Source organism: Apus apus, chromosome 7 (assembly GCF_020740795.1).
Source record: "Apus apus isolate bApuApu2 chromosome 7, bApuApu2.pri.cur, whole genome shotgun sequence".
NCBI classification, from domain to species: Eukaryota; Metazoa; Chordata; class Aves; order Apodiformes; family Apodidae; genus Apus; species Apus apus.
This window is the reverse complement of record NC_067288.1, coordinates 24963419-24976315: the sequence shown is the minus strand read 5'-3', so window position 1 is coordinate 24976315 and position 12897 is coordinate 24963419. Positions and strand designations below refer to the sequence as shown.

General features: G+C 37.7%; 1 protein-coding gene across 2 annotated transcripts in view; it reads left to right on the top strand.

Moving 5' to 3' along the window:
- The window catches only part of FAF1 (Fas associated factor 1), a 164238-nt gene that overhangs the window by 112600 nt on the left and 38741 nt on the right, over positions 1-12897 (top strand). For both annotated transcript variants that reach the window (XM_051625410.1, XM_051625409.1), the window contains exon 13: positions 4635-4789. In XM_051625410.1, the coding sequence (XP_051481370.1) occupies positions 4635-4789 (155 nt within the window). The remainder of the gene's footprint in view (positions 1-4634; positions 4790-12897) is intronic.

Below are 12897 nucleotides of genomic sequence, written 5' to 3'. Positions count from 1 at the left end.
GAAAAAGCATTGGCTGCTCTCCAGTCTTACTGTCTCAGAAGAGAAATTTGAAGATTGTCTTTTAGATGCTACCTCATGTAGAGAAAGGCTCTGAAAGCCAATTGCAGGACAGCTTTGGTTTGGTCTTTGTCATCTTTTTCCCCCCATTTATTCCATAAATATTACGCAGTGATGTAAAGGAGTACAGCTTCACCATCACCTTTGACTTTGACTCCAGGGACATTTTAAATCAAGTCAAGTTGCTACTCTTACATTTTAGAAGGGGCTTGATCATATTGTGTATCCTGTGTGTGCTTTGAAAATGCATCTGAGTTCAGTTGTCTGAGGGTCCTAAGACGGAGAAATTACTACTTTACAGGTTCCAATTAAACATAAATAACCTGAACACAGATCTACATGGTCTGGTTGAAACTGTAGAGGACAGGTATAGAAATAAAACTCTTAAGTTCCCAGGAAGAGTAAAGCAGCTGCACTGTGGTGGATGTCAGTATGTAAATTCTAGTTCAAGTCCTGTGTAGCCACCCACATTTTCTTTCCAGCCTTGCCTTATGTGTGTGGTAGCAGTTCTGTCTTTTATTTCTCAAATTATTTCTGAACTTGTGGATAATTATTATGTAGAGATTTATTCTCACTGTGTGCCTACACACCCTTTTTTCTTCATATTTGCATATCTTCATCTTTCATATCTGAAATGTTAGTCTCGGGTATGGGTCTCTCTTTAGCATCTTCTGCATTTGGTGTTAAATAATGAAAGTTTGTTTAAATTGTCTGCCACACTCTACGTTTTCTCCTCTTTCAAAGCCTGTGATTTATAGATCTTATTTGAGTTCTCTTTCAATTACTGGATATTCTTTGGATTATGGTAAGATATCGCTGCAAGTTCAATTGATTGAAATTGAGCTACAACAGTATAATAGGATCAAATGGAAGATGAAAGTAGACTAAATCAAGCATAAAATAAACCACACCTTTACCTGGGAGAGTGTTGGGTTCTTCATCACTGATGTTTTCTTGAGTCTAGATGTTTTTCTGAAAGATAAAATTACTGAAAGTTTTAATTAGAAATTAGCTCAGGGATGTCTTATGCCACATATAATACAAAAGACCAAATCAGAAGATAATGGGGATCATCTCATTCTGACTTGAGGAGCCTGTGGGATACAGTTTAGTTCAGGTCCTCTTCTGCAAGGCTAGCGGCTGGTCAGTGTCTCTGGTCTCTTTGTCTTTGGTGCCTGTCAGTCTCTTTTCTTTTGACAGGTGCAGGGGAATTTAATAATGCTTATCTTCAGCAGGTTTTGTTCTGTTATGTATAACACACAGCAAGGCTTCCTATGATTCTCTCTCTGCCCTATTCTTGCTTTGATCCTTTTTCAAAGTGGAGTAAATTTGAAGGTGCATACCTTGGTGTTAGAGGAGGCTGCATTCTGCTTAGGGAGGAAAGGATTGTGTGTGCTTAGAGTAGTTGTGTCCAAAAAGGCTGATCAGATGATCTCCAAGATCACCACAGACAGGTGGATCAGACTGTACACTTCAAAGGCTTAAAAATGTGCAAATGTGTCCCTTTGTTCATTTGAATTAGCTCTCACTACACAAAACCTAGAGGAAAAATTAAGATCTTGATTTGTTAGCTGAGCAACTTGAAAGAACATTAATGCCTCTAACAGCTGTTACATCGTGAACGTTTTTGTCTCAGTCATTATTTGAACTTGTAAACCTAAGATTCAAAAATAACCTTTCAGATCTGTGGTTTTGCTGACCCTTATGACTGTATTGCTGTTCTCATTCAAGTTCATATTCTTCGGAGGGACCAAAGTTATTCACATTATTGGGAACTGGCTGAGAAGCTTGGACATGACCTTACCCAGTGATTAGCAATTTATTTTCCCAGCCTCACAAGGATCTGTGTTGCTTTCTGCCTCAGTGACAACTTTTGCTACAGTTCTTCTAATTCTGTACAAAGTGCATTAACTTTTACGAAGTTCCAAAATGCAAAACTGACCGAGTGGATGACATAGCCATTTGAATTTTCAAAGGCTTGAAATTAAAACAACAAAACCCCTCATAAATATGTACTACCATGAGTTAGTAAAAAACAAAACAAATCAAAACAAACCACAGAACAGTAACAATATGTGTTTTTCCAAGGAAAAGTATCACTATCTTCCACTAAGATTTTTCAAAATCATATTTCAGCATTTCAGTTCTTTGGGCTACCTCTTTTAACTTGTCCTAGCAGTATGCTTATGCCTGACCTTAACATTTTGGATGAATTATCAGACATAAGTACAGACTTTTATATGTGATGGAGTTTAGTCTTTGCATGGTGAGATTTGTTGATGCAACAAAATTTACATTCACTTGTAAAATAGCTCAGTGTAAACATCTATTGTGTATGTGCGTGTGTTGTTTACTAAAATTTGTCCCTAAATCTTTCAGCCTAAAACTCTACATATTTTGAAACATTCCGTTGTATGGAATCTTATATTTAACAGTTTCATGGGGTTGTTTCTTTGGAAGTAAAAGTGTTTCTCAAGAGCCTTTTTTCTATCTGCTCCCAGTGAAAAGAGGAGAGCAAAGCCATCCGCTTACCACAAAGCAGTGCCACCACAAAGGAAAGATTAAGGGTTTAGAGAGAGGTCAATGTGGGTTTTTCTCTAACTAAACACTTTCCTAAAGTTTCCTTGTGGAAAAAATAATGAAGTCATCTCAGAGTTTTTAAAGAATTTTTATTTCTTTTTCACCGTCTGCATTCGCTTGTCTTCTCAGCATGGATGTTTAATCTTTCTAGGCTTTGTGAATTGGTCCAAATGAATAAGTGGTGAGCTGTCTCTCTAGGAGCTAGAGGCTTATTCTAAGGCCCTAATCACTGAGTAAACACATCTTTGCCCTCCCTCTCTTACAACTGCTGTATAATAGTCCAGATTCTAGCACAGTAACCTGGATATTGCAGGGATCGACGCTTTGAAATGCAGAATGGCTGATCCTCAAAAACAGACAGTGCCCGATCTTCCCCTGCCTCTTTCTTCTTTTTAAATTAAATATCACCACAGAAATGCTGTTTTATTGCTTGATATTGTCCATCGGTGCCCTGGACTTTCAAGTTTAGTTTCAGTCAATGTTGTTGGCTGCACTTAGGTGGATCTCTGCGTGTTGGTTGGGCTTATTAATGGCCCTTCCTGGCACATGTGTACATGGTTCTAAAGAGCATTTAAATTAAATTAGACAAACATGAATGCAAATTACTAATCTCTTTCCCAAAGTCTAATGTTCAAATGTATTCTTTTTATAAATAGTCATTAAGCTTTACCCAAAGCCAGTATATGAGGTGATAGCCATCCAGGTTTTTTACAAAGACAGCTTGTGTTAAAATTGCATCCCTTGTCTTTGCTGTATCAATACACATCAGTAATCAGTATGTAGGGTTCAGTGTCAGTTCTGATGGAGAGAGTTGAAATTACTTTAGATGAAAGTCTGAAAATAGCATTTACCGTATTGTTTCAGCAAATATGTTCAAGTAGGATTTTAAAATGAATTAAGTAATATATACAGGCACGGGGGAATGGAAAGTTGTCATTTTCTGAAGGCTATTTATAACTCGCTGAGTACAAGATGTAGAATCATTGTCCTTAGCTAGCTCATAGTTTCCCTGTATTTTTCTCAGTCTGCTTCTTACGTGCACATAGAAGGTCTGAGATGATCATGGGGACAGAGCACAGCTATGTGCTGCTGACAGCAAAGCTCAGATATTATCTGATAGGGTTTCAGAAGAGCACAGCACAGATTATTTTGTTTCAAGAGGCTGCAGTCACCATCTTCAACATCTAGTCTTAACTTTAACGTGGTAAATATGATGAGATGTATCAGTGCTCACAAAGTCAGTGTGGGATTTGATCCATGTCTTTCATACCCTTTTGCCTCATACTCATTCCCAGTGCTAGGGCAGTCACCTTGCTCCACAGCTTGGCAAGAGACAGATCCAGCTGGGCCAGTGCCTGGCCTTCTGACCAGCTGCACAGAGACTTACCAAGTAGGGGCTAATGTGCTGTGGGCCTCCCCATATCATACAGCTGGATGTGGAGCTGCCAAAATATCCAGCATGGAATATCACAGCCTTTGGGACTATAGGCAGCTGTCTCATTACTTCCTCATTCTTATTTTATTTGGCTACAGATGGAGTAATAACAATACACTGTCATTTTTTAAGGTTGTTTATAATTTTATTTGTTGAGGATCATAGATAGTGTAATATCAAGAGGTGGGTTCCTTGCTCAGGGAATTGTCCCAAATGCTATCTTTACTGGCAGCAAGCCAAAAAAGTTCACTCATTTTTAAAGCTAAATAAGGTTTTGGAGTGTGCATTCAAGTGTTGCTATATTCATGTTCTAAGGATATAAGGTATCATGTTTAGGTACCCAAAATAAAATGGTTAAGAAGCATTAAGAAGACCTACAGATTTGGGTGGACTGTTTGACTTGACTTTTATTGGGGGTTTTTTCCCCTGTGTGTGCAGGTTGAGATACTCAGCACCCTCAATAAACAACCCTGGGTGCCTAATACAGAAGCCTGCAGCTGTAATTTTAAATTACTGGACAGTCACAGTAAGTTTTCACTGATCTTTTCTTGTGTCTTTTCAGAGAAAGCTTCTTGCTATCTACCTCCACCATGATGAAAGTGTACTAACCAACGTCTTCTGCTCACAAATGCTCTGTGCTGAATCTATTGTCTCCTATCTGAGTCAGAACTTCATCACCTGGGCATGGGACATGACAAAAGAAGCCAACAGAGCAAGGTAAGTCTCGCAAAGACTTGGACTGTGAATGGAACAGCTTTTCTCTCAAGGAAGGTCCTTATGTCTGTGTCATCTCTGTGTATCAAATCTCTTGCATTCATGCTCACTCTTAGCTGATCAATGAAGCTGTGCTGGCTGAGGTTCACTGGGAATTGGACTCTCCTTGTTTAGAACTATCTGGGATAATAACTACTGTTGTTAATGAAAATGCTATTAAAAAAATAACATTCATGTGATAAATTAATATTAAAAGCAGATTATGCAAAGAATTATTAGAAGCTTGCAAGTCATGTGAGCTTTTTTGAAATACAGGTTTCTTACAGAACATTCCTTTGGTGATACTCAGATGTTTTATAGGTTTTAATATAATAAAAACAATCCAACAATCCTGTGTCTTAGAGAGGCCATCATTTTGCTGATGAGTAAAGAAATTTTAAAACTGTAGATTCCACCTCCTTCTACATCTTTTGTGTTTTACACATTTTTCATCTTTATATTAAAAGCTCTCTCAATTTTTTTAGCAGTTGATCATACTCTGTTGAAAATAGTGATTTTACTAGTAGACTTATTATATTTAGAAATCAGACTTTGGTTTTCGCACTTGGACCTGCTTTCATCACCTTTATTGACACAGAAGACCACTGCTTGCCAGGCTAATGTCTTGTGTATATTACTACAATGACAGTTCCTCCGACTTTTGAACAAAAGATGCAACAGTCATTTGAGCTGGGATAAGGCTGCCTCTTTTTTATACAATTTCATTGGACAGTTCTATTATTGAATGATCAAAACTACACATTTATGTTTCTTTCTCTTGTGGCTTGCTAGAATAGAGCATTCGTGCATTCCTATTCTTAAATATGTAAATTATAGTTAACATTTCTCTACTGAAAGGGGGCACGGAGAACAGAACAATCTCTTTTTCCAATACACTTTTGAAATAACACTTGTGTTTCACAGGAATTCCTCACTCAACCTGCTGCATTTTGTCATTGGATGAATCAGCAGCTATGTTCCTAGTTTAAGTTATTCTAGAAAGTTAAAAATTATGGAACAAGCAGCCAAAAAACCAGGTAAAACGTTTTTTAAAAAAGGGAGAGAGAGAGGAAAAAGAAACATCTAGGTTCTTTCATGGGACCAAATACATAGAGTGGAAAGTTGCTTAAGTCTTTTGGTATTGCCATTCATAGTCAGTAAGGAGCCTCCTCCTTTTCTTTTATCCCACAAGTTGGTGTAGAAGGAAACACTATTTCTAAACCATCTGTAGTGGCTAAGTTCAGCTGACTACCTGCTGTTCCATTGTTCACTTTTCTATTTAATTCTCTGCTTTCTTTTATTTTACAATGACAAAAAATTGCAGTGTAGTTTCTTTTGAAAAACTGTGTTTGAGGGGGTTTTTTATGACTGACGATCAACAGCCATGTAATTGCTTTGTTGTGTTTTACTAAAGAAATCTATTAAGTAGCACAACTTTGATACACTAGTAATCAGAGTTTGCAGGTTACTGAGACACCTGTGGTGACCAAAGCCACAGAAGCTGCTTGTTGGAAAGAGCCTGTACAGCTGTGTCCTATTAACTCCTTATGACACTGCTTAAAACACAAAATAAAGGGCTTGTTTAAGGCTTTATAGCTGTTCTCAATGAACCCAGTCACCGATTGTGCAGTGCAAGAGGGTTTTTAAGCCTACAAGTTTTTTGCTTTCTGTTAACAACACCAAAGAAACTGTCATATTAACAGTGAGGTCAAAAAATAGTAAGGGGTAAACAAGGCATGCAGGCTTGAATGAGAAGAATTTCTCAGTTGTGTTTAGTGTCACATCCTGCTCCTTAGACTGATTTCTTCAGAGGAGGCATGATGCTTCCTTCTCCCTTTGGAAAGTGCCAATGCACTGTGGGCATTCCCATAAATAAACACTTAGTACCTCTGTTTGGTTGCTGCCCTTCATTATGTGACACAACGACAGTGCTCTTGGAGCCTATTCTGTTCTGTATCCCTGTGGACACAGTTGCATTTAGCTTTTTATTTGAATGGTGAGAAGAGGGTGGCAACAATGGAAGGAACTGCTCTTTGTGTGCTGGTGTAGTCCAAAAGCAACTTATTTGGGCTGTTACAATTGCATTAGTGGAAAAGCCAGAGTGGGAAGGCAGAGGACTCAGGCTCACTTTATTTGCAGCAGTAAATCAATTGAGGCACCTCAATGTTAGTAATAGAAGACAGGTTTTCCATACTGTAGCATGGCATGAACAAATTCAAGCTGGTATATATACTTTCCTTCTATAAGCCAAAACATCTTGAATATTCTGATATTTTTTTCTTGCTCTTTATTGTTCTCTTTCTGACATCTGTGGATGTAATTCTGTTCCCAAACCAGTCTTTATTATAACAGTAGTTTCCATTTTTTCTCATTAATGGAATGGAGGTCTAGCCTGAACACTGTAGAACAAAACAAGCTCCAAAATCTTATCCTTTTTCCTGATTTTTAATATGATGCTTGGCTGACACTGATGTAGGGACATGCTTTGAATCCTGCCTTTCTGTACAATGGCACTTTTCAGCTGGAATCTCTCATCACCCATTGCAACAGAGTGAAGAGCTCTGTAGGTAGCACTAAAAGTAAAACACTGTGTGCAAGTGCCAGGGTAACTGTTAGTAGTAGTTCAGGTGCATAAACATTACCATTTTGGGAGTAATATTGTTTAATATTCCTTAACTACAGCCACTCAGGACTGTTACTTTGTCAAACTGAAGGAGAACTCTGGTTAGCACAGTTAAGAGGACGTATGTCAGTTGCCTCTCACAGAAGGTTTGTAGGAAAAGGGCAATTACTTTGGTTAAGTGCTGCAAATCGTGAATCTTTACTAGAATAAAAACAAAATAATAAAAGACACAAAATTATATGATAAAATAATCAGCCTTCATTTTGGAAAAGAATGTGGAGTTTTTGTCATACTCTCAAGGGATCTATGTGAAAACTCTGTCACCTGTAGTTCAGACTGGTTTGTACCTGTTTTGCACATTCTTGTAATTTATGTTGTCCATGGTCAGAGGAGGAAAAATTCCCACAAAGCTACAGGTATATTTGTTACTTTCGTGTAATATTCCACTCAATTTGGGGTGAATCATGATCTTAAAATCACTGTTCGCTTTCCATTGCTTGCTAGGGAGATTTGCTAGAACATGCTTCCAGGAGGTACCAGGGCAGTAGCAGTGGTGTTTGTTTGACAACAGCAGTGGTGACAGTTCTCACCCTGCCTCTTGGACCAAGCACATGGCTGCAGGAGTGCTGGGCCATCCCATGGGCTAAGCTATTCCAAAGGTTTCCCTCAGGTCGTGGGATAGATGAGCTGGAGAGCCAGAAATGACCAGCCATAGTTCTGGCACTTTATCTGGCTCCATCTTCAAAGAGTTAACTAAATACCATTATTCTAATATAATTGGGGGGGGGGGGGGAAGGTTTGTGTATATGTGTGTATGTAAGCACATGCCTAACTACATTTGATAATTCATTAATAGACATTAATCTAATGTGTTTGTATCCAGGACAGATATATAGTGAAAATACATACATACATATACAGCTACACATGCACACAAACCTTTATGTTTGTACACACAGCATTTACAAACATAGATTATGCATAATATTAATAGAATTCCAATACACATAATGTTTGCCAAGCAAAGCAATGCCAAACCATAAAACAAGGACTCAAATGTCTGTAGCAGCTCTTTAGCTTTTGATATCGTTGCCCTTGGGTGCTGTTTCTCAGCTCTGATGACAAGTACTTGTCAGTTTTAATGTTCAAATGATAGTTTTTTCACTTTGCTTAAGCTTAGGGAAGAGTTAATTGACTGAAGTGCTTCTTAGCAGCAGGTTGTCTTCACCTGCAATTTCTGTCATCAAGTAATTAGCCATATTCACAGTTGCTGACCCTTAATACTAACCTACTGAATGACACATGCCTGGATGAAGACCAGTTGACCATATTACTCCATCTCCCCAATCCTATTTGATCCTTCAGCAAATATATTGCAGGTGTGGGGTCTGTGAAGGCTGGACACAGTGAGTTAATTTCTCACTGCCTCTTCAGGAGGGACTGTAGATTCTGTATATGTTGCTCGCAAAACTGTTGGATGTGTTCTTTGGGTGCTAAATCCTTATCAGGTTTCACAGAACAGTGTGAAAACCTTATCTGCTGTATTTTGCAATATTTTATTTAATTTCCTTCAATAGCAATATGGTGCCAGTCAATAAAAACAGGTCAAAAGTCTAATTAATGTTTTAAAAATAAAGGTTCTCAAACACTAGGCGAGTTTGTCATTTTCTGTATGGTTTGGTTTGAGGAGGAAGAGGAAAGAAGGTGAGGAGGGAGCCCTTCTGTTCCATGATTACATCCCACCCGCTCATTTTCTCCTTTTCTCCTTTGCTTTTGATTTTAGTGGCGGTCTTAACAGAATGTCAAGATCAATTTGCAGCATGGTTTAACTCAAGGTTTGCATTCTGCCAGCAGCAATTGTCCTAACGAACAATGCCGTGTGTTCTTGTAACTTCAGAAGCTTTTAGAAGGCTCATGGCAAGGGCAGCATCTAATGACTTTATTAGTGTAGGGTTTCAAAATGGGCTCAGTAATTGTTCACATCTCTTTGTCATCTAGTCATAATTACTGCATAGTATTGTTCAGGGTTGCACTTGTGAATAGTTTCCTAATAGCACAGAAATGAAGAAAAAAGGAAAAGGATAAAAGGTGATTGTCTCTATAGATGGAGAACGAAACAGCCTGTATATAGATGATGGTTAAACTGTTTATTATACACCCACCAGAAAAGGTAAACTATCCCTGCTTAAATATTTATATGCTTCAAGGTAATTTCATGTTAGTAGTCTAAAAATGTCCAAATTTGGAAAACTAAAAACCAGCAGAGAATGCATTTTAATCGGATCATGATTAGTAAGATATGGATGTGTCTCTAATACTCATCCATAAATAGAAAGTGATGTGATTAAGGTGTTCAGTGCATCATTTTATATGCCTATAGCAATGCTTTAAGGTCATCTGAAAAAGAAGTATTAAACCCAGAGGAATTGACTAAACTGCTATATTTGTAAGCATGTATTTTATGTCCCCACTATAAAAACAAATCCTAAAGCAAGTTCTGTCCCACTGTACTCAAACTACCATGTAGTTTATTATGCTTGTTGTCCACACCTTTATGGATACACTGTGCCTACAACTGCCTCTCAGTACTTAATACAGAAAGTGGATTATTTCAGGTTGCTTCAGTTTACTCACGTCACTATGATGCTTGTCTTCTTCACATCATGACTTTTCTTCTTCACTCACTGCTTGATTCTTATTCTTTATTCATGCTGTTGTTTCTTTTACTTGGAAGCATTCATTGACCTTGTTGAACTGCATTTTACTTGACACCTCATTTCTCTGATTTCTGAAGGCTATTCTGAATTCTTTTACTGACTTCCACTTTGCTTGTAGCTTCTCCCACTTTACCAAAATCTGTGAAGTAGTCAAACATACTCTCTAGAGTTATCTAGGTTATTATAAAGACTAACTGTAGTGAGCCTTGGATAGTCCTTAGCAAATCCTCTATTACATGTCTTCCTAATGTGACAGGCAAGAATATAAAGTACCACTGATACGCAAATGCAACTTGTGGTTTTCATTTTTAGTGCAGCGTTTGAGAAAAGGGTCTGGGTATGTTTTATTTATATTCTTACCAGTTATTTTGTCTGGTGTCCACTGGTATCTGAAAGGATGGATTAATGAGTTTCTAGAGGGATATGTTTTCGTCTAAATGGGGTTACATTATCTGTTTTAACCTTGCTGGATGAAATTAGATATTCCATGTTTTATGCAGAAATAGGTAACCCGCTCATCTAGGCTTTACTCTCACATAGAAAAAAAGTGGATAAAACCACAGTTTTACATCTGAATCCCTAGGTATTTAGTGTGTGTGTATACTGAAGGTGATTCAGGCTGCTTTATACATGTTTAGACCATGTCTTCTATCTGTTGCTCATTCCCCTTGTGTTTGAGCCAACAGTTATGACTCTACCAACGTGGGTAAGACAATAACTCTGTATTATGGAGACTATAGATAGAAAAATTATTTAAATATAACATTTCTTTACCTCTGCTTTTGCTTTTTAAAAAATGTAAATACCTAATACAAAAATGTTATTTTTACATTAACATGTTAATGAGTCTTATGTTGACTTTGCACAGTATATAATTATTATTTAAAATAATCAAGAATCTTGCATATTTAATATTAATTTTTTTTTTTTGTCATGCTCAAGAAAGAACTTACAGATTTTTCATGGCCATTCCTGAAGTTTTAAACTTCCTTAAAGTAAGGTTGGCCTTGGAATGCACTGTGATTTTCATGGAAGTGCAGAGGATTCTTGTGGCTCAGAATGAGTTCTTTGCCCAGCTCTTCCTTTAATTCCTCTTCAATTCTTTGTAAATTCTTCCTCTGCTAGGTAAGTGTAGAAATCACTTTGAGCCAGTTCACCTTGGAAAGTGTAACACAACAGTTTGGGAGCAAACAGATGCCTCTGCCTTGTGGCCCCTTTAGGGACTGAGCACCAGAGATGCTCTTAGCTTACAAAAAAGTTTACATTGAAGTATTAAAGGAATAGTTACCTTTTCCTAAAGTATTTAGCACTATAACTTGTTTGTTCATAGTGTGGCAAGGAAGGATCTTGTGTAATCATGGATCCAAACTTGGCTGCAATAGATCTGTCCATATGAATAACCAAAGTGTGAAACAACATCGTGCACGAGCAGGGCATACATAAAGATACAATGAGATAATAATACCAGTCATTCAAATGATGAAATATCCTCCTGTTGGGAACAGCTGCCATCTCCCACCTAGGAGTTGGCTTTCTCCTTTGGGCTTTTGCCCCCCTGCAAAGGACAATATGTATTTCATGGTGTCAATGGCTATCATCTAGGTCAAAAAAACTTCAGGGATTAAAAAATACTGAGCTCTGAGATCAGCACTTCTGATGATCAGAACTTTGGGCAGAGATGGCCAATTTTGTTAAAAATTAAAAGCTGTATGTTTTCACAAAAACCTTATTATTGCTAAACCCCAGCATATACAAAGTTCTGCAGAGCTGATCTGAGATCAGGAGCTGTGGTAGACCACAGACTTCAAGTGTAACAAGTATTCCCTGTGGTTTTGAGATTCAGTAATATGCTAAACTTTTTCCAGTAGGTTATTAAAGCTGTTATTTTTTTCATAATTGCCCTCTGGGAGCTTTTTAAAATAATGTTACACAAATTGCATTTGATTATAAAGTTGCCAAAAGAAGTTATGCCAAGAGTGTATTTTAATATAGTGTGTCAAGTATTGGCTGGTAAGCAATGATAACATTCTTCTCTGGGAGGCAAATGTGCTACAAATATGTTAACTCTTCTCCCAGGTTATCTCAGAGTGCATGTGGAGGGGTAACTGCTGTGCAGTCCTCAGTAACCCCCCAAATTAATATCTTCATTTCACCAAAAAAATTTTTCCTGCATGCTGGAGTGAACTGTGTCTGCGAATTAATACCTGTTTGATCTGCATTTAAAAAAAAATTAAGATAATGTTGTAGTTTTTTAGGGTTTGTTTCTGTGTTTGTCAAACCATGGTCGGTGTCCATGTTTATTCTGTAGCTTTAAATAACTACTGGTTTCATTGCTAGGGAGTCATGGAAGAAGTAAAGGAATGATGCTGTCTGCCAAAACTATTACTTTCCTTGATGAACTTTATTCTTGTAACTTTTGAGATATTTTTAATGGATTTTTCCTTCCTGAAATGTTTTTTTTTTTTTGGCTTTCTCATACTTCTCCCTCCTTGAATATTTTTGTGATTTACAAATAAAAGGACTTGTAGGATGCCATTTGCCCTCCCTTTCTGGCAGCATTCCTCTATTTCCACTTTTGGTTGGAGATCACAGTAATCCAGCATGTTGTGGAAAACAGTTCTCCCTGGAGGGACATCTGGCTCTTTGATGCACACCACAGGCAGCTCCCTTGGCAGCTCAGGAGATGCCACTGAAAGATCTGGCACACTTCTGTTCAGATGAAAGTAAGAAAA